The sequence below is a fragment of the Tyto alba genome, unplaced genomic scaffold (genome assembly GCF_018691265.1).
Source record: "Tyto alba isolate M040663 unplaced genomic scaffold, T.alba_DEE_v4.0 Super-Scaffold_9, whole genome shotgun sequence".
In the NCBI taxonomy this organism is placed as follows: Eukaryota; Metazoa; Chordata; class Aves; order Strigiformes; family Tytonidae; genus Tyto; species Tyto alba.
This window is the reverse complement of record NW_024881330.1, coordinates 7946633-7974610: the sequence shown is the minus strand read 5'-3', so window position 1 is coordinate 7974610 and position 27978 is coordinate 7946633. Positions and strand designations below refer to the sequence as shown.

Genomic DNA, 27978 nt, shown 5'->3' with positions numbered 1-27978 from the left:
TTGCTGCCTTGGCAATGCTTAGAGCACTGGTCTAGAGAAGATAACTGGTGAACCAAGGTGATGAGCCATCCTAGAGACACACATCTGTGACTCTAGACATGACGTACCTGCCACAGTCTCTCCAGCATAGTTGCTTCTCCCTGTTTTCTAGTGGTCTATCTGTCCAAACAGAAAACCCACAAGTTTCTAGCTTGCTATTTTGCATCTTGTAGGGCAGGAGGAATAGATTAAAAAGTATGATTGCCATTGTGTAAGATTTTCTTTCAATTCTCATTGATGCTTTGATTTATCTAAAGGTCAGATGAAAGTGAATTCTGAACAATTATGTATTCTGGTGAACAGGAAATTGGAGCAAACCTTGTTTTCAGAAGTGCATAGGTGGTATAAGACAATGTTCAATGGCATGAACTGTGATTTTAAAGTAATTTTAAAATTTTCTTGGAAAACCCCCACTATTTTCAGTTTTGAAGCACAATTGTGGTTAGAATTTTTGTTACAGGTGGCAAAATCTTTGGAATTACATTATCACAGAATAAAAAAAACTTCAGCTGGTGTATGTTAGTACTCTTACACTGAAGTCAAATTTGCACCATAACAGCTTAGTATCTGATCTGTTGCCTCTAACAAGTTCATTGCAGCATCTTTGCTGTCACTAGAAGTGAGATAGCATGCTTTGTGGCTACTTAGTGATGGTGACCACAGATGATGGGATGAAACAATTGTTGTTAGCTCTGGATCAGATCATCAGATATTTATAAACACTTACACGTTAGTATACCTGCTACATTACCGGTTTTAAATGAATAATGGTTATTACCTCTTTCCCAAGGGAAGGTGGCAGTAAGCTTCATAAACTTCTCAAACCTAAATGTCTAAATACTATTTTATTTTATTTGAACTTTGAGAGCTTCAAAGGCTCATGGAAGAAAGCTATTTGGTGTGGAAGGTTGAGAAAATGTAGCAAAGATCGCCATTACCTTTTGCAGGTTCTCTAGGAAACATTTAAATAAACCAGGATAATAGATACAGGAAAAACCAGTCTGACTTTAAATTCATTTTGGGTGACGGTATTATTCTATCTCTGACATGTAAGTGCCTTTTTAGAATGGCCAATCTACTCTGTGATAAGAGATTTGGGTTTAAGAGCACGCTCTGGAAAGTTGGGTTTTTTTCTGTATCATCCTTACTGCTTAAGCTGAGTTCTAGAATCAGTCTAGGCTTCTATTTCCATCTCTTGTTAACATGTGGAGGACCATTTCATGTATCTACTTGTGATATACAATATCTAAATTCAGTAATTCTTCTCTACAATTAACATGTTTTTTTCAAGCTGTGCTGTCAGTTTGTCACTGACTTTTCACTACTCAGTGCTGAGATTTTCTGCTAGACTACTCAGGCTTTCATGTGTCTAGAGTGAAAAAGTAAAAGGACTCATTTCAGAATTTCTTTATTCCATGACAAGATTGCTTTTATATTGTAAATCTGAAGAAATAACTTAAAGCTTTCCACTTCAATTGGTTATTCATGTGTTACCAATAGTTTGAGACTGGTACAGGCCGTTCAACAACTTGGAGAATCAGAATGGTTTATAAAATCTGACAGAAGCCAAATTTAAGGTAACATTAAAAATAGATACCAGGTAGTACCTAAAGAAATTTAGAATCTTAATCAAAGGTGATGTAGTGAAGATGAAAATGGACAGTACTCTGAGCATGTTTTGATAAATACTGCTACTCAACTTCTGATTTAAAACAGTAGACTTCTAGGGCTGGTATCTGGTTCTTTATAGCTTGGCAAGTAGAATGAAAAGCAAAAGGCTTAGGTGCAGTAGAATACAGGGCAAAGTATATTAACTGTCTTCTGTAGGCATATTGCCAGATATCTTGTGCTGATGTGCATCATAACCTCTGCTAGTACTCTGCTTTGTTCTGGTCCACGAAGGGATGAAATACAAGAGCACAAGGTACAAAGAAAATAGGGTAAGCTTTCTCAAAAGGCTCTCAGAGTACACTACTGCAGGGTTGTGTCTGTACCGAAAACATGAAGTTAAATTGGATAGTCCAAATCATGAACTGTTTGCCGTGACACATTTTGTGTGAGAAGATGGGGATTCAAAGGACAGGTTTTTTTAAGGAAGTGGCGACCTTGCTGCCTCTTAGCTCCCTTGATCCACATCTGGTTTGCTTTCATCCTTTCAGCAGCTCTCAAATCTCCATTGAAGTAGAGGGGGGGAAAATTGTTCTCTCTTTTGGCTAGTCAAGCACCATCCACATACACGCGGCAGGCCTAGCCAATGTATGTACTGTCAAGTAATGGAAAGCAGAGGATTGGGGAACTAAAAATGCTGTCAGTGAGGGATACTAGAATGGAAACAAGCTGTGGCTTTTGTGTTGGTCATCCCGGGGAATAAAAAGCCTGAAATGCTTAATGTGTGCCCAAGTTTGGGAGATGTAGGCCAGTGAACTTCATCCTCGTTTGTGTGCTGTTAAGAACTGTGGAGAGGAGTGTGTTGCCAAGTTATGTTACAGAATTGAGAAAAAAAAAAATTGTAATCAAAGCGAACTTTGCAAGTGAAGCAAGAAAAAAGGATAAAATTACTTTAAAAGCTTGTCTATGGGAATGATTTTAGAACAAGCCACACTGAAATTTCTTATGTTTTATTAAAATTGCTGATTTCAGTCCTCTTTCACCAGGCATTGCATGTGAAACTGACTTTTCTATTACCGGGCAAGTTGATTGATAATCACATAAATGAATTTTCTTATTTCTTAATTCTCTGCACATCTATCTGCACAGTGATTTTTTTTTCCCCTTTAAAAATGGACAGGGAATGTTTGATAGCATGTATATACTAAAAAATGGATATGGTGAGCTCCACTGATGAAAATACCTATTTTCCAGTGCTAGATGAGAGTTCATGTGTTGAATAACTGTGCTTAAAGTAAGTATTTAAGCGAGAAACAGTTTCTATTAAAATTAAATGTTTAAGAGCTGTAATGTTTATTTTGGTTTACTTCCTATTTTAAGATCTCTTTCCTGGTTTGGGATGGAATAGAGTTAATGTTCCTTTTTTGTAACTAGAATAGTGCTGTGTTTTAGATTCAGGTGCTGTGTTTTAGATTCAGCATGAGGTTTGGTATGAGAAGAATGCTGATAGCACACTGATGTTGTCAGCTGCTGCTGAGATTTCAAGGACTCTCCAACTCCCCACGTCCTGCCCGTGCACAAGTGCACAAGAAGCAGGGAGGGAGCACGGCCAGAGCACCAGACCCAAACTGGCCAATGAAATATTCCATATCATGTAATGTCATGCTCACTGTATATAGGAGGGGTGGTTGGGAAGGGGCTCTCGCGCTTCTGGGATTGTGATTGCGGGATCTTGGTATTTCGGGATTGCTAGCTGGGAACGGGCTGGGTATTGGTGAGCAGGTGGTGAGCAATTGCACTGTGCATTGCCTGTTTATATTTTCTAATGCTGTCATTGTTTTAATTTTATTACCATTATTAAACTGTTTCTATCTCAACCTGCGAGTCTCCCTTTACGCCTCCAATTCCCTCCCCCATTCCCAGGTTGGGGGGGCAGGTGTGTGAGTGGCTGCAAGGGTGGTTGGCTGCCAACCAGACTCAAACCACAACAGTCTCTCATCTGAATTGATAATGGTTTTGATGATAGTCTAATCCTGCAGACTCTGGCCTCTCAATATTCTTGCTCTGGGTGCTCTAACAGCTAAATAGATTCTGTTGATTTTTCTAAAGATCTGCATAGCCAAACATGAAGTATGATGACAATGGTATTTATGAGAAGCAGAAACAGATTGTCACTTACAAACCTCAACCCATAATTAAGGGATATGGGGAGACTTTTCAACTATAATTGAAACTATAATTTTAGTAATCTAAGGGATGAAGTTCAGGGGGGAATTCGTAGGGCTTTGTTTTAGATAGCAAAACTGCTACGAATTTGATATTAATTTATCTGGTAATACAATTTAATTATTTTTAATGGTTGTTTAGTCTCTTGGAATGTACCTGTCATACACATGGGAGGGGGGCAGCCTAACTGAGACTAACAAATGATGTCCTTTAGGTCTGTGAACATGTTGCATGTAAATGCAGGTATTTGATAACTGAGCCCTGCTCCACTACATTAAAATCATAGTTTCTCAGTCATATTGAAGTGTGAGTGAAGAAGAATAAAAGAAAAATTCTCTTCTGAAATAGAGAGGTCCTCCCTGGTTTCATATGCTGTTTTGTGTTCAAATAGCACAGTTCTGTGAAGGATGTAATTGTGGGATAGAAACTGAGAACAGAAAATAAATAAGATCTGAGCAGTGCAATAATACTAAAATTGAAATAATATTGGTAAAAGAACCTTGCTTCTGTGGAATATTAGTTCAAACCTGCACCTAAACACTTTTGAGAAAAGAGGCTTAAAGTTCATTTTTGTTTCTGAAGCTGATGCACTTGGGTAAGTTCCTCGGAACATTCTCCCTTGTGTTTCTGTATGTGAGCAGAAGAGTGAGATGGTTCCTATTTTGTGTGTTACTAGCCACTGTTGATAAGCAAACTGATATTATGCTGATTTTTAGCAAAGTGATTGGTTTGAAGTATATCAGAAAAATATGTAATTTTATACTTTTTTAGTTGTTGATATCTGAACATGAGTAAACAGCATGTGCAAAGACCTCTGAAGAAACTATCACACTTGCATTATATGTTTAAGGTGTTAAAAAAACCCAACTTTTTTCTTTTCTTCTAGGAGGAAGAGTTGAGAAAAAGTGGAGAGGCAAAGTACTTCCACCTAAATGATGACCTGCATGTTTTAATTGAAGTGTTTGCTCCACCAGCAGAAGCATATGCCAGAATGGGACATGCATTGGAAGAAATAAAGAAGTTCCTCATCCCTGTTAGTATTTTAATTTTTTTCATAAGAATTATGGTAGTCTTGAGTAAGAAATTTTGTCACTAAAACCGATTTACTGTACAATATTGATCAGGTCACGTTGCTTAATTTCCTTCATCTGTAAAAGAAATAATGATATTTACAAATACTTTTCATTTTGATACAGGCAGTTATTGGGTAAATGCATAGCTGTCCAAATACTCTCATCTCATGATATGACCTGTAGTAAAAGAGCAACTTATTGTTAATTAAGTGGTTATGTGCAAAGTGTTTAAGTTCACAAATAATTGTAAAAATCTGTAAAATATGGAAAAATAAGTTTCTTTGCTTTAGGTAGGGCTTTTCCGTGTTCTTGGTACACCTGAAGCATCAGCGTAGGGTTCTGTTTCACTAAGAATAAATTTTATTTTTCTTATTTCTTATTTTTCTTTATTGAGCTTGATTCACCTAGTGTCATAAGTGAAGCTTATCAAAACCAAGCCATTACTCTGCTGCCGTTTAAGCCAGTAGGATTACAGACTGATAATGACCAATTGCATTGATTGATTGTACACTTTTCCATCTCAATTTTTGATCATTGCATTTTTATTGAACTGATGTTACATAATCTTTTCTGAATTATGGGATCAAGCCAGCACTGTCTTAATTTCCCTTTGCCTTCTCGAATGTAATCTTATCTGAGGGTTCTCAATGCCTTAATCTCTTCTGCCCCCCTCCACCCTTGCAGCAGCCAATCTAGGAAGCAATCTAGGAACAGCTTTGTCCTCTCTAGAACAGCCATTTGGTTAACTGCAGCCAAAGGCAACTTGATTTTTATTTTCTGTGAGGTCTGTTGTGACTTTCTTAGCAAATCAGTAGTTTTATTTCCAGAAAAAGTCCTGCTATCAGTATATATGATTATGATCTTAATTTGTGTTCTCCTTACGATGTAAGCTAACTATGCTTTCTAGCAAATTTAGATGCTGAACCTAGTTTAGGAAGACGGTCATTGTTCAGTTTCTAGATCAGGCTTGAATATACAATCACAACTACTGCTAGAATGTAAGTAGGATACAAAATATCGTTGCAGTACTTGTAGTAGCTGACTACAGCAAAAATGCCTTAGTCTCTCTTCTAGGATCTCCTTAGATCTATGAACAAGCATATGACCTTTGCATTGAAGCTCAGCCTCATGCAGCTGCAATGCTGTACCTTCCTTTAAGCTTACTGGTATAACTCAAACCAAGACACAGAACCTTGACTTGAGGGTTGTTTTTTTTTGGCTGTGCTTGTCATGTTGGCTTTACTCTTACCTGTCTTCTGCAGGTAGAATTGTGGCTTTTGACTTCATGTGTATTCTTTTGTCCTCCTTTAAATTAGCCAATCCTTTTGCTCTGGACAGACCATCTGGTCAGTAGTCTGTTCAACTGTTAGATTGGTGGGTGCTGTGCTTGATGTTAATTATCCCCAAATTACTTCTGTCTGGATAAAAAGCCAACTACTTCCCCTTGCATCCTGTATTATACCATGTTTACTGCAGTTTTGTCCAGTAGGACTTGTCTTAGTTTATTTTGCTTAATTTTTGAGTAGTGGCAGTCATTCTTTTGACAGCTACAGCATTAGTTATGCTTTGTTGGTTACCCAAGTTACTTGTTTCCCTTGTCTTTAAAGCAAAGTATAGAAACATATTTGAGAGAACAATCTGTAGCAGTCAATTTACAATGTGAGCAGAATTTACAAGTTTTTTGTGTAGTCTGCCTTGCCTCCTGTATGTGCAGTTTGTAAGGTGTGATGATGAAATAGCATTTAATGGCATTTATTTGGAAGAGCTTGGTGGGCTTTGGAAACACTTTTCTTTAGGCAAGCTGGCAAATAACTGTAAGGTGTGTGTCCATAAAGGTGTCTGGAAACCTGATAACTATTGCTCACTGCCAGGATAAAGATCTGCTTGTGTGTTCTGCAAAACTGCATAGGGTTTTGCAGGGATCTGTCCTGAAATGAACATGAAATAAAAAGTTTTTGCTAATAGTTTGAATTATAAATTTGATCAAGGTCTTAAGTTACAGATTTTCCCAGGGATAGCTGCCACCACTGTGTTGATCAGGGCTGGATGGAAGTTGCAGATAAAATCTAAAAGGGTGTTGCTTAGTTGGATCATGTGAGTAAGTCCGTGCAGGGAGAAAATCTCTTGCATGTATCTTGATGTAGTCATTCCTACAGAAGGAAACATCCTCCACGTTCAGAGAAGACTGTAGCCAGTCAGGATGGGCAATATTCATAAAATGAGATTATGTCTGTTTACTTGAAATTAATCAGTAGCATTTGACTGAAATTCGAGTGTTGCTTCTGCCTAAAATGTATAGAAGAGGAGTGCAGTCTGAAGGGTTTCTATGTCCATCTCGTGTTCTAGGTGAGGAAGAGGTTGTCTCCTCAATTTGACTTCAAGTGTGCTGTTTTCTAGTAGTGGATAGTCATAAATTGACCATCTGTTACTTTTAACTGAAGAATCCATTTCAGTCTAATGGATTAACACTGCTGCTTATAGCCTCCTTGTACTGCCCCTTTATTCTGTATCCTCCTGCTGCCTCTAGCATATGCGATGAGGACCATATTTTTTGTCCTGTCCTTTGCACAGTGGAGTACTTGTCTGTGACTATGGCTGCTGGTATGTTTCATAGTATGCTACAGAAAAATTAGAAAGCATCGGGGAGAAAAAAAGTACCCTAAGGTCATCTTTGTTAAGAAATTAATGTAAAATGATCAGAGGTGTTTTTCTAGAAGACCAATTCTTAGTATCTCTTGTGGAGAATTTATAAAGGACATCTGTTTTAAAGGACATATGCTGTGTCAGAACTTTGAGACCTAAGTATTGTGTTTGTGGTAGTTTTAATAATTCATTACCATTTTGTTTCAAGATTGAAGTTCTTTGTTTCATATATTGCATAGAAATTTGCGTACGTAGCTAGTTCTGGTCCAGCAGCAAAGCACAAATACAAAATGGGTTTCTGTACAGTAGTTGACCAGAATAGTTTTCAATTGCCTTTTTCTATTCTACTCCCTGCGATGGCTTTGCTGCATATTGGTTCTGAGTGCTTTTATAATGGAATCTGTTTCTCAAAAGCTTCAGTTATGCAGTTTGAAACAGTTCAGTCTTCTAGACTTTTTTCTTGATCCTGTTTGCTAGTTGATTTCTGCTGCTAAATAGATGATGATCTCAGATGGGCAGTTGTGAGTAAAATTTCAGAGCCTATTTAGGACAGTTTGGACAAAATGTCTTTCTGATGCCACTTCTTCTGACAATAGTAACTATCTTCAGCAATGGCATGCAAAGGAAAGCTCTTATTTCTGTTTGTGGAAGCTATGGGAAGCAGAATGTTTCAAGGATAATAGATATCTTTGAGTTCATAGATGTTTTAATCTCCTTTCAATGCAGAGTTATGTTTTGGTGAGTTGTCGGATGCAAGGCTGCCCGACAGTCTTTTGGTACCTGCCTCGTGCATAAATGTAATAAAATCAGTTTTCTAATAGGAGATAGAGATCCTTTGTTTTGTAATTGAAATGTAAAAATTATACAGTGTTTGGACAAACCTGCCTTTGTGAAATGGGAGGGTTTGCAGAAGATAAGAGCTGTTATATCAGAAGTATCACTTCATTCTTATTAGAGGACCTATTACTATTTTAATACTTAGAGTGTATATATAAACATGGAGTTAAGTATTTTTTTTTCTGATTCACCTTTGCACATGCCTTCTTCAGCTCACTAAGTGGAGGAAAAATTGAGAAAAAATATGTACAGCTCAAGAGTTCATTGATGTATCTCTTCCTCTGATGTGCTAGTTTTGGAGGTTGGCTCAAGGTCCCTGAAAAGACTTGTGTATTTGAGATGTACCATATTCCATGTAAATAGCTTCAGCTTTCTTTTCAATAGACCTTGAGAGAAGATTTGTGCAGAACAAGAAACAAGACATGTGTCTTGAAATTGTTTACCCTTGCATGTTCTAGAATTGAAATTTTTTGAGCTCTTACTATTAAATAATAGTGACTGTCTTTATTGACTGAATTTAATTGTTAATTCTTTAACTCTGGATTTTAAACGTATAGATGTCTACTCTATTCCTTAGTTGTCAGGGGCTGTTCTCCACAGTGTATTCCATATTGCTTTGCAACACCAGACAATGCAATTTTTCCTGCTTTTAACACACTGTCATTCTCCAGCTGGAACTACAAACCAGGTCTCTGCTCAGAAATGCAACCTTGATTTTTTTTGCTGTTTCTCCCTATCTACAGCATTTTAACATTGGCATTTTAATTGGTAAAGCTATGTAGAGGTAATACACAGTGGGAAAGAAAAATATGCCTGAGCAAAAATTTCAGTTAAAATGTAAATTTCTTAGATTTTTTTCTCTGAATAATATTCTGCATATTAAACTTCTTCAATGGGATGTTCAACTTTTTAAGAGAAAAATTTCATCAGTGTTTGATACTAACTTGGTGTGGTGGTTGAACAGTTTGTGTTTTGTTTTTTTTTTTTCCTCTGCCCTTGTTATAGGACTACAATGATGAAATCAGACAGGCACAGCTTCAAGAATTAACATATTTAAATGGTGGTTCAGAAAATGCAGAAGTTCCAGTAGTTCGTGGAAAACCATCTATTCGATCAAGAGGAGTACCAGTTCCTGCTTTGTCTAGGTAAGTACCTCAGCTGCAGTTGGAAGTAAATTTGAATATCTATATTAAGCATTACCCTTCAAATATAAAATGCCCAGAGTACAATAGTGAAATATGTGAAGGACCCCCAAAATAAGAGCAAAAGATAAGGGTAACAATTGTTTTGTTGAATATAGTCTAATTAGCTTGGACTGAATTAAGTGGTGCTGCAATTTGTCTTATGAAACTTGAAGGGTACCTAAGCAAAGAAACAATGTACATCAAGACGTTCAGTCTTACCGTGAGCAGCACAGTATGACTTCTGTGCTGCTTGATTTACAACTTTCTATTGCTCCTTATGTGTGTGTAGGGTCAGTGTATTGGCCCTATGGAGATCATGGCTGTGAAAAACTAATAAATCCTGTTTGAATTGACATGAATTTCTGATCAATTTCTCTAACCTATGGCATATACATGTTCCTTTTACTGTATTACTAATTTTTTATAGTCCTGATAAAATAATGTTATGTAAGTTTTTTGGAGGTGGAATTTGGATTTAGTCTCCTCTGTGTTGTGCTTTTTTTTCAAAAAAATGTGACCTGTTTCATGAATAGGCAAGTCTACTGCTTTTGCTTTATTTTTCTTTGACACAGGAGATATTTTCCTATTTACTCTAGCATCCCCTGTCTTCCTTGCACTAATGAGATGACAGTTTCAGCTCCTTTGAGTCCTGAAGTGTGAAAACAAAACATAAAGTGCGTAACTGTTTCTCTTACAGTACAAAGAGACTGTGGCTGCAGCAGTTAAGTGCAACAGTTTTCTACAGTGAACTGTTTTTGTTCAGTTGTGGCTATGGTGCTTATTAATGAAAGTTTGAAACTTACATTTCAGCTTTTAAAATATTTTCAAAATAATTTTCTGATGTGTTTTAACTCAGATCAAACATGTTAGAAGAAAAAGCACTGAGGAATTTTTCCATTTATACAGATCTGTTTCGTTACATGTATCCTGTCATGATCTCAAATGCAATGCAGAATAAATCTTAATGTAGAGAATTTACACACTGTTACTTGTATTCCGTAAGAATAGAATTATTTTCTCTAAATAAACTAATTTTTGTTCTTAAATTCTTAAGTAATATTATATAATATATGCAATTGCTTCTTTTCTTGAGTTTAATGATGTTCAGAGTAGTGGTAATTACATACCAAGGTTCACTTCTTTAGCACTGTAATCAGCCATAGAAAAGTACTTGCAAATTAGAGATCTCATTTGATTTGAGATGGGTTTTTTACTAACTTCAGTTCTGAAATATCTGGTTTTAACTTTCCAATAGATGCTTGTATCATCTATGCTGCAGGTGCTCAGTATCAGAGGCACTCAGTTCTATTTCATGTTCTCTTAATTTTTCATGTCCTTAAGCTAGTGTTTGTGATACAGAAGTTATTGTTCAGTCTGATCTTATCACTAAAGTTTCCTACCTAATTTCTACTACTAGCATCTAGCACATGCATACATAATTACCTTTCCATAGTACTAAATTTCTAACATCATTAGTTCCATTCTCTGGATTTTGGTAAATTATTTTCTCAAACCTGCATTTTATGTAAAACATAAATGCTGTTAGGTGGCTCACAAATCCTTTGTAGTTCATCCTATTGGCCTACAACTATTGAATTGTCTTCATGGTAAATGTAAATGTTATTAGCATTTGATTTGGAGATGACAGCTGAAAATTATATTTGTCATCTCCTTTTTTTATATATGTTATAAGGAAAACTGAAAGGTGGTTGGTTTCTTGTCCTTACTTTAAGGCTTGTCTTAAACTCCAAGACTTTGTCCCCCTCAAATTGTAGTGCTCTTAGCATAAATTCCTTAAGTGAAATGTAATGCCATTGCTACTGAGATACTACAGCCACTGAATTAAAGAACTTACTCAGTTGCAATGCTCTGATTCTTTCTTAGCATGAATAGATTTCCATGAGTAACGCTTTGGTTAAAGGAAGGCATTGTTAAAGTTTTTGTCTTAGTGTTAAATAAAACAGCTTAATAGCAAGCACCCCTGAGATACCCAGGAGAGATTGAAGCAAAGCTTGAGAAGACTTGGGAAATGAAGTCTAAAACCTCAATCCTAACCTCTTTTTATAATTCAGAGAATATTTAAGATAGCCTTGATACAAGAAACATCCTGTTGAGGATGCAGTAACTGTGTGTTTAATTTCCCAATTTATTTAAGCCTTTATTCCTGAATAGTTTCACTTCAAAGAACCAAAGTACTAATTTATGCTTTTTTTACTCCTTATCAGACATATTGAAACTGGAGATAATGCATCTTATCAAGTGCCTTCTTTTAAGAAGACTTGTTACATGTATGTTTAGCTTCATACCAAAATTTTACTTTGTAGAAAACAGTGTTTGTGCTTGCGTACAAAATTCTAGCTTGTGCACAGGTATTCCTGTATATGGTAAGTAATTTCCTAATGGTTGTGGTTTGGTAATCTTTTTATTCTGCTATTTCTGGCTTGTTCCAGATTTTCTTGACAGAATTTTTTTATAACTGTAGAGACAGGTAAGGTTTTTGGGGTGAGTAGGTGGAATTTGTGTAGAAGGGTTGTATGTGTTTTGAGTTTTACCTTTAGGAATATGCATTTCTTATCACTGATCTTGGGCATCATATAGCTTTTTCCTTCCGCCCTCTTGCCCCCATTTTTATTTTTTCTTTCATGCTAATACTGTTAAAGATGACCAGGTTTAATTACAACACTTCCATTTTCTGTGATGTTTATGCTGAGCATTTAACCTCCTTAGGTAGTTAGTACTTACCTCATCTGTGCAAGGGAAGGGACATGAGACTTTTTCCTTGGTGAAATTCTGGTTTTCATTCCTTTGTTTTTATTGTAAACTGACATTGTTCTTAAATGTTTTTTTGGAGGTGACTATATAAAATGAAGGATCATACCAGTTACTTTGTAATTTATTGTGCTAGTAAGCTTTGAGGATCCATGATGTTTAATGTGATGCTGTTACAGTGAGTGGCTAAAGGATGTACCTCTTTGGATTCAGTGTTCCTTTAATGCATTTGAATTTCCATCCTGAATCAGTGGAATAAATAATACTACTGAAATGTGAATTGAGATTTCTGATTAACCCAAGATTACAAATAAACGTGTAACATACAAGTTAATGTATACTTCTGAGGACATTTTGCAAATAAAGTAGCATTTCCTCTCTAAAACGTCACATTTCTATTTTAAGAATAAGTAAAAATAAGATTTAAGGATCACTCAATTCTGACTTAAACTAAGATATGTTATAAAAGTGAAATTCTAGAGGATGGTAATAGTAAGTCTAAGAATATGGATAAATCTTCCTTGCTACCTTGGGGTGGGGGGTGGGAAAACCAATTCATGTCACTTGTAGCTAGAAATCACTGTTAGAATCATAGAATGGTTTGGGTTGGAAGGGACCTTAAAGATCTAGTCTAATTAAAGAAATAGCAAAATTCTGGTTTATGCTTGCATGACAATATGTTTTTTTTTTTACTTTTCCCATTTATTCTTTTCATTCTTATGTCCTTGTATGCATGGCTGGGATGCTAATGATTGAATGACTGTCACTATCTGGGGACAAAAAAAACTTACAGAAGTTGTAGGTTAGATTTTACTGTCTTATATGTCAGAAGTAATATGAAGTGATGTGGGTAACTGCTGTAATGTGTACACAACTTCCAGTTATTCTTTGTTAGTTACCAGATCAAACTTAGATCACTCGTATCATGTATCTGGACTCAACTGGTTTCTTTTTTGAAGAGTAACTTTTTGCTGAGAACATGTAGGACTGCAAAAAATTCTGTAGCACAAAAAAACATTTGACAAAGCCAGTTCAGGATCCAGGAAAAAGGCAGGTACTATGTTCAGTGTGTGTTTATTTCTTTAGTCCTCTGATAAATATTCAGTTTTTCACAAAAATTGAAACATGAACGTACATATTACTGTTTTCAAACAGAAATGTGAAAAAAAAACAACCCTTGAGTAAGAGTGTTAACATCAATGGCGACTCATTAAAAAAAAAAAATATGTCAAGGTAGGAATTCTAGCTCTGAGTGGTATCTGGATATCAGTGTTCAGTATTTTGGTGCTGACACTTTAAAATAGCAGGTCTGTTATTTTTCAGATGTCTAATATAAAACCTGAACAAAAATACTTAGTGCTTGAGAAACTGACTGTATTGGGCTGTTTTCAAAGGAAGGACTTACATCAACATCTGTTAACAAAATTTGTTAGATCAGTTTATTGGACAGTTTAAATCCTTGCAGATGTATGGAACTATGAATGCTAAAATGAAAGTATTCCAAACATTTCCTCATTGAATAATAGTGTTGGGGAACTTGTCCTAGTTTTCAGTTATTTTTATTTTAAAGCTGCTAATATATTTACTTCCCCTTCTGGAGGGGAGATACTGGAAAGGAACTTTGTACTGCATAAACTGATTTAATTGTTGTTCTTTCACAAAAGCAAAGTGAAGGAAAGCTGTGAACTGACTCTAGCTGTGATTTTTATAATGAGAGTAATTTTTCTAACTCAGTTGTCCAGTGAAAAAAAGAAACTTGAAATAAAAATCGGTGTAATACTAGAGAAGAAAGTGATAAATGAAAAGATAAAGTGGAGCTATTGCTTAGGGAAGCTGGAGGTATTGGCTAGATGCTATGTCTACTATGGTCAAGGACAATAACCTAGTTTGCTGGAAACAAATCCTAGCAACTGTGGGACTAATATAAAGTAGATATATCAAATTATTGCAAATAAAGACCTAAGAGGAAGTATTTGAGTAGTTTTCTATGGATATATTTAAGTTATGTGCATTAGTAAAATACTGGCTTAGTGGCAATCAAAGATTAGATTATTATCTGTGAATTACTTCCAAACATCCACAGATGTTCTGAGTCTAACAGTATAATGTGGCTGAGTTGTACTAGGCTTTCTTTAGAACATTTTTCCACACATCAGTCTCTGAACAAACAGTGTTAATCAGTTACAAAATGCAGTTCTTAAGTAATATTTTAACTGTACACAGTAAGGCACACTTACCTTTTTTTATAGATTATCTTCTATAATTACTATACTGTATTTCAAATCATGCTAACACATTCTAATGCTTTTGTGAAAGTCTGGTTTTCACATTCTCTAATGTATTTGATAGCTTTATAGAAATTTAGTGCTTCACTTATTCTTTTTTTCCTCTCATACTAAATTGCAAGTATAAATAATGAAATGTTATGGGGGAAAATTCAGGTTGCAACTAAAATAGTTTACATGATATTATCTTCAAGAGATACTGTGACATACGAGTTAAATTAGATTATTTCCTCCTGCTATCCTGGTACACTCTTCAGCGTGTAGTGAAAACAAAAGATATTAAATGAGTTACTGGGATTTGCTTTATTTGGTTTAGTTCATGGTATCCAGAATGAAGATGACCTTTTCACTGTAGAGCCTATAAGCTAATTATATAGCTGTGAGAGTAAAATCATTCTTTATTTAACCACCTCAATTACCTGTGTGTTTAATGGGGAAGCATTAACTTCCATCAATGGATTCACTACTGCCAAATGAATAAATTCAGGAAAGTCAAAATCAAACTGATGAAACAGAAGTATTTCAGATTTTCTTGCATAGCTGTAGTAAAATGTTTTAGGGCAGTAAAATGCTTCTTTGAGAGTAGGACTCAATGGTCTCAAGTACCTAGATGATAACTGTGTTGTTAAAGCATGTCTGGAGGTGATAATAGCATCTGACTAGAAGCTAGGATTTACTGAGTATGTTTACTGTCCATTTATCTATCACAGTCTATTTAGTATAAAATACAGTTAATCGGTACTTAGAGTAGGGTATCCCTCACCCAAAGAAATCTGAGATTCTGGATAGCAGCCTGATGTAAGATTCAGAAGAGTAGAATTTTTCTTAAAAATGTAGCAAAAAATAAACCCCAAACAGTAGCATCTTTATAAAAGCCTGTAGGCTGTGTGCAAAGACGAGGAGTTGGTGATGACAGCTGAAATGTGGCCTGCAAAAGGATGTCCTCGGTCAAGGAAGCAAGCAGTAGAAGACTTGGAATGACTAGGACCCATGATGAATTTGATTTGATGGTAAGATATCTCTGTGAATGATAGAGCTGATATGGATGAAATAAGTAGAAGAATTAATATAAATGTTAGCAGATTCACAAAGGTTTCTCAGTTTATAGGTGAGATAGTTGTTGAAGGAAGTGTAGAGAAAATACCCTCTGCAGTTTCTTCAGAGACCTGAGAAGCAGAAGGATACCCCTCACAAGTAGTTGATTGGGAGATAGAAGGAAAGCCCAGGAAAGTGAAAGAACAAGATTCCGAAAGGAAAAATGTCATTGGATCATAAATAGTAAATACAACATGGAATATATGGAGAAACTCTGTAGGAAATCTAGCTGAAAAATTGTTAGATACCCACTGAGAGTGCTTTCTAATATGCTGTGCGTATTTGTGCACCACTGAATGTCCAGGGTATACAGTGAAAAGTTTATTAGTGCATTCACTAAACTTAATAGTAGTAGTGTGTTACATTCAAGTGTGAGTTAAGCTTTTACTTAAAAAGCAAAATAAAACGACTTAAACCTTAAACACCTGGAGTAATATGTAAATTATAAAGGAGTGAAATGGAAAACGAGAGTAGACAAGATGGATCAGAACTGAGCTGTGGAAAGATTAGCGAAAGCATAGATGGAAGATGAGAATTGCAAGGGATGTGTGGAGACTAAAGTGCCCTAGGGCCATTGGTTCTGCCAATAATGGATAGACACATCTGCTACGTAGAGATGAGTAGAGATGACTTGCAAGAGTCATCACCAATGTGGTGAGGGATGTCAAAAGCAACAAGAAGTGCTTCTATGAATACTTCTGTAGCAACAGGAAGACTAGAGAAAATGTGGGCCTACTTCTGAATGGAGAAGGGGCCCTGGTGACACAGGACATGGAAAAGACTAAGGTACCTAATGACTTTCTGCGCTCAGTCTTTACTAGTAAGAGGATCCCTCTGAAATACGAAGACCGAAAGATAAGGGGGAAAGCATACCCTTCGTGGAAGAGGATCAGGTTAGAGAATAGCTAAACAAACTGGACACAAGTCCATGGGCTCTGATGGGATGTACCCATGAGTGCTTGCAGATACCACTGCAAAGCCACTCAATCTTCGAACAATTGTGGAGATTACAAGAGGTGCATGAGGACTGGAGGAAAGTAAATGTCACTCCTACCTTCAAAAATGGCAAGGAGGACCTGGTGAACAGGTCAACCTCACCTCACTCCAGAGCAACCTTAACAGGCTGGAGAAATGGCCTCAAAGGAACCCCATGAAGCTCAGCAAGGGGAAGTGCAATGTCCTGCACCTGGGAAATAACAACCCCATGCACCAATATATTCTGTAGGTGACCCAGCTGGAAAACAGCTTGGTGGAGAAGGACCTGGGTGGACACCAAGTTGAACAGGAGCCAGCAGTGCAAAGAAGGCTAATGGTATCCTGAGCTCTATTAGTGTTGCTTGCAAGACAAGGGAATTGATCTTTCCTCTTTATCTGGGGCTGGTAAGGCCCCACCTGGAGTGCTGTGTCCAGTTCTGGGCTTCCAGGTACAAGAGGGACATGGGCATACTGGCTAGAGTTTGGCAAAGGGCCATGAAGATGATACCTTCTCCATTCCCTTGATGTTTCTGTTGGGTTCTATCATACATGCCTTAGTTGTTTATTCTAATATGAAATGCCTTAATCTACTTAATCGGTCCTTATGTGTAAGCTGTTCTATATTGTTGATCATCTTTGACATAGTTTCTGTTTTGCTTCAGTTCCTTTGTGTTCTTTCCAAATTAAGAAACAGGACTGTAAATACAGTAGGATAACAAAGTTTCCTGTATTCTCTTATTTTCTAAAACTTGATTTGTTTTCATTGTGCTGACCACTTGGCCAATCTTAATTATAAATATTCCATGGATAGCGATAGCTCAGAACCTATTACTTCATATAATGTTAGGATATATAAATTACTGTGTGTGTATATTAAGTGCAAAGTGTTCCCTTTGAAGTTTTTTTTTGCTCTTTTCCTTAAAATTCAGGTTGGGGTTCAGCTACAGATTAAAGAGAATGATATCTGAACTCCTGTTTTAGTTTACAGAAAGACATGGAGCAGTTAGAAGTAATTGCACTTCATTCTGTAATTTGTCTCAAGTTAGTTGGCAGCACCATCCAATGCATTCCCTATAAGGAAAGACTCTAGTATGAGAACCTGGTCTGGTCAATCTTGATTATGTAGCAAAAACTTAATGGATGTATACATATATATACACATATATATATATCTCTCCTTACTGTTCTTCACTGATGATTTTACCTCAGACTGGCAGGTTTCCTAATTCAAGGATGTTTGAAAGACATTTTTGTAGGCTTTTTACAATTTCTTTAAATTCTAACCTGCTTTTCTGAGTATTTTACATCTGTTTTATTAGAATTTGTCTTTTGATGTTAGAGATGGGTTCAGCTTTTCAAGTTACACCTTTTATGATACCTCTCCTTACCCTGCTGTTTTAGACTTACTAAGCTCCCTTTGCCCTTTCTCAAGTTTTTTTTTTTTTTTTTTTTGACAATTATGTATGTGCTCTGACTTCCCATGGGATTTCTCTAAATGTCTTCCCATGTTGTTTATATATATTATTGCTCTTTTAAATCTTCTTAAACATCATTTATATAGCTGCCCTTTTTCAACTTAAGCAATACCAGAACTGATCTGTTGGTTTTGCAAAGGTAGGCAAAGGTTCCTATTCAAAGTGGTTCCTCAGTATTTTCAGATTGTTTATTGCTCGTGTCAATCTAACTTCTGTAGTTCCCTGATAACTTCATAATGAAACAACAATTTCATTTCTAAAAATTCTCTTAGTATCATACACTGATGTGACTCAAATATGCATGGTGATAATTGAACTCTACTATTACTGGGTTTCATATCTCTGTACCTTTCTAGTCTCCTCCCCCCTGGTGCAGTAACCATCTGAATGATGTAATACAGAACTATACATCTCAGATTGTTTGCTCCTCCTGCAGTAAGTCTTTTTAAAAAAAGCGTGTAAATGGTCTCCTAGTAGAAGAGAAATGTGATTTCCCACCCATCACCACTCCAATCCTATTAACTGTTTTTTAAAATGCAGAAAAAATCTTCTCAGCATGTGGATCTGGTGTTCTAATTACTCTTCAAGAATAAATCTATGCTGACTCTAAAAACTGTACTTTTTTTTTTTCTTCCCTCACATGTTTTTCCATGTTTTTAGCATGTCCCATTTCCTGCTGCTCTCACTTGCACCCTGCCTAAACGATGCCATGAAGATTATGGCTAGTAATTCCTCAATCTTTTTACTGACTTTTTTACTTGGTATTGACTATTGTCTATGCCAATAGGTTCATTTCCCTTTCTTTGGCTTCACTTGGAAGGTATCACATTTGCTATTTCTTTATATTACTTCAGCAGGCTGTGTCTGGGAACTTCACTGCTCACCCCTGCCCCCACTACAATGAAGTCAAATAAGCAGCTGGTACCCTGTCCTGAGGAGGCATTCTACAGATTAGCCAAAACCAAGTAATAAGCACAGTTTTAAATCACTTACTCTCTAGGCTTGTTTAAAATACTTTGTGACTGTATATTGATCAGTAATTAGAATTAATAAAATCTATCCTGATTGTATCAACTATTTACGTTTTTGCATTCTTCATTTTAGTGATGAAGTTTCTCAAATACTAATTATTTGTGCTAAAAATTATTATCTTTTCCTGATAAACTTACCAATGAGAAATTATATGACTTATGTGAAATGGGATATGAAATCTTAAAGCCAAATCTAGATCTTTATAATGTTTAAGTTGGAAATTTATACTGAAATCAGGACAGAGTATTTTCACTCAGTTACTACTCTTGAGATTAATTAGATGATGGCTTGATAGGTAGAAAGGTAGTGTAGAGCTTGTGCTTGTTTTTTCGTCTGTGTATCTGTTACAGTATACAATAGGGGTGTGACTTCCTTGAAACAAATCTATATGCCTACAGAGCAGTCATTTAAAATTAATTATAGTCCATGGAGTGAAGTGATCTCCTTTAAAAAGGAGATGCCTATTTGCAATGTCTTAGACATCCTGTTTAAAAGAGGATAAATGATGCAAATTTCTCACAGGTTGTACCTCTAAATCTCTCCCTTTACTATAGGGAGGTGGGGGGGACACCACCTCTAAATGGGTCAAATTTTGAAAACTGTTCTGGTTTAGGTCTTGAGTTTTTCATCCTAATGTTAAGAGTCCAAGTAATGGAATGCAAATTAATGCTTATCATTCTTTCAGAACATTAAAAACAAATATACTGATATTGTTCTTAAATACATATTGAACATCAGGTTATATCCTATAATCACCCTGCACGTTTATTACATGTTTTAATGTTTCCTGCAACAGCTGAAAATCTCCTCTCTAGAACCAGAGGATGTAACTTTTTTGACCCACTCAATCTCAGATGCAATATGATCTTTGGATTGTATTTAGAAGCCTACACAGGATCAGAAGGGAGTTGCAATTGATTCCTCTGTGCAGGGTTTGAGTATGATATGGCCTGAGAGTTTCAAATTAACCTGTTATTCTATGACTGTGATTTCACATACTATAAAGTCAAAATCGAGTGAAGTTGACTGATTCCAGCAAATTGGTTTTGAGTGTCTGTGTATGTGAGAATGGTTCAAGCTAGCAAGTTCATCACTGAATCACGTCTAGTTTGTGTCTTTCAGCATTTTTTTGCATAATGTGTGTAATTGGATTAAAGCATACAGATAAATGACAAACTACAAACCTTTTAGACTTTTTCTGGCTATAGTAAAGCAAAATTATCATGATGTGGGGGAGGGAGCTGTTGAAAGGGAGGGCAGGGGTATAGTATTTAATGGTAAGTGATGCATGCATTCACAGGGGCCGTGGGGGAGTGCCTCCACCACCAGCTGGAGTACCAAGAGGGGCACCAGCACCCAGAGGAGTGCCTCCCAGTAGAGGACCAGTCAGTCGTAGCCGTGGACTTCTAGCACCCAGAGCAAGAGGAGTACCTCCACCTGCGGGCTACCGACCCCTTCCACCACCTCCAGCACAGGAGACATATGGTGAATATGTAAGTCAAGCTGTTGACATACCATGCATAGAGTGTAATTTTGGAGGGATGATCCTAACTATCACTTTAGAACTCAATAGCATCTCTTTAATTAGTACGTAATTAAGTCTTGCACCCAGAATCTGTGGCAAATGTGGTCATCTTTTGTCACACTTTCAGACTTGGAACTATTTCACATTAATGAAACTTCAGTTTATATGTACTACCATAGAGACATTTACAGTGCATTTGACAGAATAGTTATATACCTCTTAAAAGTATTGTATTAGGTTTCTGCTTTACAAAATTCTGAAAAATCACATTGTCAGTAGATTTTTAATTCTCAACTGAAATTGAGAGTAACATTCTACTCTTTCTTAAACCTATACTTGTGGTCATATAACTGTTCAACGATTATACAATTAAAATATTTTTATGAAAGCTTCAGAATTGACCCTAAAATTTTAACAGTATACAGTGTATCTCAGTAAGCCATACATATTTATCTTGATTTTATTGTATTAAAAATTAAAAACCATATAAAAGTATTTTATAATGTACATGACTGATAATTATAGACAGTTATGAATTGTTAGGTTAAATTTAATTTAAATTGAACTTAGCGTAGTAAGATAAAGAAAAAATCTTATTAAAACTATTGTCATAAAAATGGATTTAGTCTTATAAAAAAATAACATTTTCAAGGACAATGCTTTTAATGTTTTATATATCTTAAAGCTTATAGTGTGCCCTCTTTACAGCCAGGTCTGTCTGGACTTTGTTATTCAGACCAGCAAAAAAGGAGTTCCTGAATTCCAGAAAATTATTTTTCTATTTAGACATCTTTTGTTTTTCTCTAACTTTCTTGCACCTATCTTTTCCCTTTCTTTTTTTTATCACCCCTGCAAGATCCTGCTAAATCAAATCTCAACCTTTGTCCTTTTGATCAGAATCTAACTTTCTATATAATGCTTATAGCTTTTTGCAGAAAGAAGTTTAATGTCATTAGTGCAAATATTTATAAATGTACCTGAACGATTCGGAATAAATTAATGTAATATATTCATTTTGAGAAGTAGTATTTGAACAATATATTTAAATGTCCCTTGGCTATACTTGACTTGACTAGTCAAAGTGAGTACTGCAAAGAAGTGGTTATTTCACAATACTTTCAAAGGAATTACTCCTCATTAAACAGCTTATTTCCAGGGCATATGCTGTAGAACGCATAGTAATGTGGTAGAAAATAAACCTCTTTGAGTACCTTCATATTTATGTATGTCTGCTGTTTACAGCGTGTCTTATAGGAGTGTCATGGAAATAACAGCTGTTTGAATCAGTATCCTGATGTATACTTCTGAGAGAGAATAATGAGAAAATCGCACTATAAAGAAAAATAGTGCTGTGTTAAATAACTTCTAAAAAGAATGTTCTCTATAACTGGATCACTTACCTTCCAAGCAAGCTATCTTAACTGGGATAGATATATTTAAAGCTGTAATTGATAAAGCAATGCTATATGGTCTATTTTAAAATTACCATATTTCTGTGTCTCCTTTGGTAAAATGGAGATTCACTAGAACAAAGTTTTGCTAGGACATGAGCCATTAGTGTATTTTATGTTAAGTGTGAAATTTAATGCATGATATTTTTTTACCTGCCCATTTGTAGTATGTTGTCAAAGTGCCTTCACTGTATCTTTTACACATTAAGGAAGCATGGTAGGAATCATCAGTAGTATTTCTATCCTTTCTTTACTAGTTGCTGTTTAGCCATATCTAGTATTAAGCGTTGGTTTGCCAACGACACCTTCAGTGATATTGTGGGTATCGTAAGAATTTATCTTAGACAGCATATATTTTCAAAGCTTCACAGACTGGGATATCCAGAGAGGTGACAGAGCAGCCTTTAGAAGTATATTGGGTTCGTGTGGCCAGGTTTTGGTAGTGGGGTGGCTTCTGTGAGAAGATGCCAGAAGCTTCCCCTCATGTCAGATAGAACCAATGGCAGCCGGCTCCAAGATGGGAGTTGCTGCTGGCCAAGGCCAAGCCCATCTGCAGTGTGGTAGCACCTCTGTGATAATATATTTAAGAAGGGGGAAAACCCCACAAACAAACAACTACACAGCAGCTGGGAGAGAAGAGTGAGAAAATGTGAGAGCAACAACTCTGCAGACATTGAGGTCAGTGAGGGAGGAGGAGGAGGTGCTCCAGGTCCCAGAGCAGGGATTCCCCTGCAGCCTGCATTGAAGACTCTGGGGAGCAGGCTGTGCCCATGCAGCCTGTGGAGGCCTATGGTGGAGTAGATCTCCACCTGCAGCTCATGGAGGACCCCATGACAGAGCAGGCAGAGCCCAAAGGAGGCTGTGACCCTGTGGGTAGCCTGTACTGGAGCAGGCTCCTGGCAGGACCTGTGGCCCCATAGAGAGAGGAGCCCACACTGGAGCAGGTTTGCTGGCAGGACTTGCGACCCTGTGGGTGATCCGCACTGGAGCAGTCTGTTCCTGAAGGACTGCATCCCATGGAAAGGACCCAAGTTGGAGCAGTTCACGAAGAACTGCTACCCATGGGAAGGACTCACATTGATGAAGTTTGTGGAGGACTGTCTCCTGTGGGAGGGACCTCATTCTGCAGCAGGTCAAGAGTGTGAGGAGTCCTCCCCTTGAGGAGGGAGTGGCAGAGATAACAAGATGGACTGACCTCAACCCCCCATTCTCTGTCCCCCTGTGCTGCTGGAGGAGAGGAGGTAGAGAAATCAGGAGTGAAATTGAGCCTGGGAAGAAGGAAGGAGTGTGGGAATGGCATTTTAAGATTTAGTTTTATTTCTTATTATCCTACTCTGTTAATAAGTTAATTTTTCCCTAAGTCAAGTCTTGTTTTGTCTGTAATGGCAACCGGTGAGTGATCTCTCCCTGTTCTTGTCTTGACCCACAAGCCTTTTGTTATATTTTCTCTCCCACTGTCCTGTTGATGAGGGCAATGATAGAATGGCTTTTGTGGGCACTTGGTGTCCAGCCAGGGTCAGCCCACCACAAGGAGGCTTTCCACTGAGGATCGGAAAGTCTGCAAGGATTTGTGAAGCTTTTCATTCCCTTAGGGTTACAATCCTCTGCTTTGTACTCATTAAAATAATGCAAAACTATGCAAATTCAGAAAGAAGCAGACTGTCTTCTGGATGTAAGCCTTCAACCATTTGCTTCTGGAACTCTTTAAATGTCTCAAAGATGATGCAGGAATTTCAGTACATAAAGTCTTTGCCCATTTCCTCTGTGGAGTACTATTAAGTATACGTTGTGACAGAAAATGAGGCCATCATTGAGTGACAAACAGCCTCCCTTTTTCTTCACTCCCTTTGCTAACTTTTTTCTGTAGTCCTTGAGAACAATGAATCTTCAGCATCAGGAGGAACTTACTCAGTTCTGCCTCCTATCCTATTTTTTTCTCCTTCCTCTTCTTGATTAAGAAATTGTTTTCTATGAAAATTATTAAAATAGGGAGGGGAGTATCTATTTCATTCTGAAAAATTGGAAGGATTCATTCTGGTGGCAGTATCTCACATGGGGAAATAATGCCACAGACAAAAACTCATTAATTTGAATTTAGATGCATTTTCATGTGGACTCAAGATCAACAAAACTAGGTGAGCATTGCTGTCCTGTGCTTAGAGCCCATAGGGAAGTTGTCCAAAATTTACCCATTAGAGAAGGCTCTACAGAGGTAGACTATCTCTGTCTGTCAGCTTTCTGGGATGTTTGTAATGCTGACTTTGGATGCTTGATTTGGCCTTCTGTGCAGAAGTCACACAACACATCAGACTAGCAGCAGTATCTGCACGTTTTTCTAGTTCAATATAACTAGTTTTCCCACTCTCCTGTTGCCAGTCTCACTTATATATCTCTCTGAACCAGGACCCATTCCTTCTGGGATCTTGCCATATTGTTAGTACCATGATGAAGTTTTTGAAGCCACTAAATGACAGTTCCTTATCATTTTTCTGTGAACATTGTCTATTTAATAGCTGTAGCATCAGTTTAGATGATAGGAAAAATTCAGGCCTCTACAGCCAGCCAGCTTTATAATCACTATTCTAACATCACTGCTCTGTTTGATGTGATAAACTTCTTCTGAAGGCTAACATGCCGCCCATTTTTATGTCCTTAACTGCTCACAACAGGAGAAAGCATACTATGACGTGTGAAGTATGGCCAGGATTATTTTTGTAATCCTTGGATAAGGGAAAACATAATAGGTAGTTGCTAGTTTTACTGAAGCACTTAACAATGTCCCTGACACTGTCTCTTAATTATATGAGAATTTTTTTCTCTACTCATAGAATGAAACCGTATAATAAATAAAAATATTTTAATGTATTTTTAAATGGACATTTATTCCAGTATTATAGAAATAGTGTTTAACTATTAGCTGGAAATTTTAAGCTTTTCCATGATTTTCAATAAGCAGGAAATTAGTAACAGTATGCTAGAAATTCACTACTCTTTAATAGTGTTAATTCCTTAGTAGATGTTCAGTCAACATAGGTTAAAACAGAACTGTTCAGTCTCAGTTACAGTCTAGTAACAGTTGCTGCTATCTGCCTTTTCCTGTTGTCTTCTTCTTACCAGCTTCAAACCTTTGAGGCTTTTTCTAAATTTGTAACAAAGCTTTTTTAAGATTAATTTGCTGGTATTTTCATTTTACAACAGTAAATATTTGCAAATATTCTGTAGCTAGTATGAATATTTTTGTGATGATGCCATGTCAAGTCCTGTTTTGGCTGCTTAAATGTGTTAAATGCAAAGTGAGATTTATCTGAGTTCATAATCAGATTTTTAGTCATTAAGAATTGTACTTTAAACATAGATTTAAAACCTATTGCTGTAGCAGAGTGGAATGTCTGCACTGAAAAGTAAAACTTGTCAGTCTAACAAGTTAAGACCAAGACTTTGTCCAACACTACTTTGGAAATCAGTCACACCTACATGTTGCTCCCTAGTGCACGTGTGGGAAAGTTGTGGCAGAGCTTTAGTTCTCTGGCAATTTTATTGATGTTTTCTTGTGTTCAGACAGGGGTTACCTCAGCATCAGATTTTTCTAATGCAGTGACCATGTGTGTAATTCCTAGCAGTTACTGCTTCAATTAGAATGCTTCAATTAGAATGCTTCAATGAGATTGCTTTGTGTAATAAGAAAATGAATTAAGATTGAATGTCTACAAGTAAGAGACCTAGGGAGCCTTTCTAATGTTAAGATAATTGTAATCTGGAAAAAAAAAAAACATTATGAACTACTTCCAATTACATGCCAAGATTTTTTTTAATTTAAGGATACATATACAGGCTACTTAGAAGAATGTACAGAACACTTGGATGCAAAAAAGATACTGATAACAAACTTTAAAAATCTACTCTTTAAAATCTATGTTTAGTTATTGCTTGATTCTGGAAGATCCTAAACCTTAGAGACTGCTGAATTTTTAGGCTTTATAGTTCTTGAAGCATACATTGCTAGGTATTTCCAGAAATACATTCCTTTGACTGATGGACAAAGCAGTACTTCTTACTTAATTCAGATTTAAGCTTGTAGTTCTCATACTAAGTCTGTATTATGAGACTATACTTACACTTTGTATACTGTAAGGTATGCAGATATAGTAGGTGTTACGATAGTATGAGACTGTGCTTATACTGATTCCCATGAGAAATGGGGAAGACATAAAAGACATTAACATAACCTGCTCTCTAACAAGATCTCACCCAAAGTTTGAGTGGATGATGTGGTGCTGTATGTCTGTCTTCATAATAGAAAGCTCGATATTTCTCCAGTAGTGGAAGGCCCTTTGTTCAAATTCCTGTTTCAGGTATTCCTATTCCTTTGGTTCTTTCTGGAGGTGGTGTCCTGACCGCCAGGATGGTGGCTGTCCTAGCATGCAGTGTCAGGAGCAGTGGTTTCTGTCCTCTTGGTTTTCAAGAAATTCTTACAAATATGTGGGGAGACTTAAGGGAAGTTTGTTCACAAATAACATTTGGGTGGATAGCTAAGAGCAAAATCAATTTCATGATTGAGTGATTATTATAAAATATGCATGTATGTATCCATTAGTGAAAATAAGGAACGCAAAGTCTTATATTTACAGGTGAGAGCCCTTTCAGCTGAATAGCCTATAGCCTCACTAGAAAGCCAATGAAAATTGTCTGTTTTGATCTCCAGCGTTGATCTTGAATTCCCTGTCTCCCCATTGAGATCATACTCAGTTTAGAGTTTGAAAAACTGAAAATTAGGATTAATATGGAAGCAATTACTTGGAGCTATTAATACAGTGCTGATTTCGCATGGTGAACTGTTTTTAAAGTTGACATTTTTCTCATTAAAATTCATTTCCTCACTTGCTGTTCATGGTTGAAGAAGGACAGATCTGTAGGAAAAAGCAAAAACTTTGTATACCATATTAAAAAAAAATCTTCTTATTTACAAAGGAATGCTTCTTGGAGTTGAGGTGGCAAAATATTTGGCAAAGTAAGGGCTACTCCAGATTACATCACTTTGAGAAGAACTTAAGTTCTCCTTGAATAGAGTTAGAGTATAATTTTAATGTCACTTTTCAAGAGTCACACTATGTTTTAATTTACCTTGGTCTTCCAAATATTGATAGTTTCCTAATAACATGCAACATTAATTTCAAATGTTTTTATTTGCTTAGTAGTTTTGAGTGTGAAGCTTTTTGTTTAGGTTCCTGAAAAAGGGCTTGAGATAGCTTCATTCTCTAAGAACTAGAGAAATGACCTTTTGTCCATTCTGTGTCTTTTGCCCTCTGTGGATAATGTCGCAGTTTCCATTTCAGTATTAGGCCTTTTTTTAAAGCAATGTATTTACTAAATTATGGCACTAAGAAGTGCTAATACTGTTCTTGGAGTAAATTCAGATAAGACTTTTGGAAAGCAAGTTCATAACATCAAACCATTATTTCTTGGCTTTTTTTTTTTGCAATTACAATATTCTTTCATGCTAAATAGGACAAGCAAGAAGAAATAAATGAAAAAGTTTTAAATTTAAGTCCCTCAGTTGTTTTACTTTTTGGATCTTTTACATCTACCTTCTCTGGGGTTTTCAAGATGAGGTGGAGAGAGAATAGAAAATCTTTTAATTTTCTCAGGAACTCGGGCAACTTTGGCTATAGAAACAGTGGAATGTTTTGGAGGAGGGGCTGAAAAGCTTTTCCACCTGACTATCTTGAAGTTGAAAGTTCACCTATAATATGCATACACTTTA

The 27978-nt window shown here is 36.5% G+C and overlaps 1 protein-coding gene across 4 annotated transcripts in view; it reads left to right on the top strand.

Moving 5' to 3' along the window:
• Window positions 1-27978, top strand: part of KHDRBS3 (KH RNA binding domain containing, signal transduction associated 3) — a 101845-nt gene that overhangs the window by 45714 nt on the left and 28153 nt on the right. For 2 of the 4 annotated variants that reach the window (XR_006164709.1, XM_042785978.1), the window contains exons 4-7: window positions 4760-4906; window positions 9432-9571; window positions 19064-19174; window positions 20542-20734. Coding sequence is in view for 3 of the 4 variants with exons in the window: in XM_042785978.1 (XP_042641912.1) it covers window positions 4760-4906; window positions 9432-9571; window positions 19064-19174; window positions 20542-20734 (591 nt within the window). In the remaining variant the exon portion in view is untranslated. The remainder of the gene's footprint in view (window positions 1-4759; window positions 4907-9431; window positions 9572-19063; window positions 19175-20541; window positions 20735-27978) is intronic. The other 2 variants (XM_042785979.1, XM_042785980.1) reach the window with 2 other exon arrangements.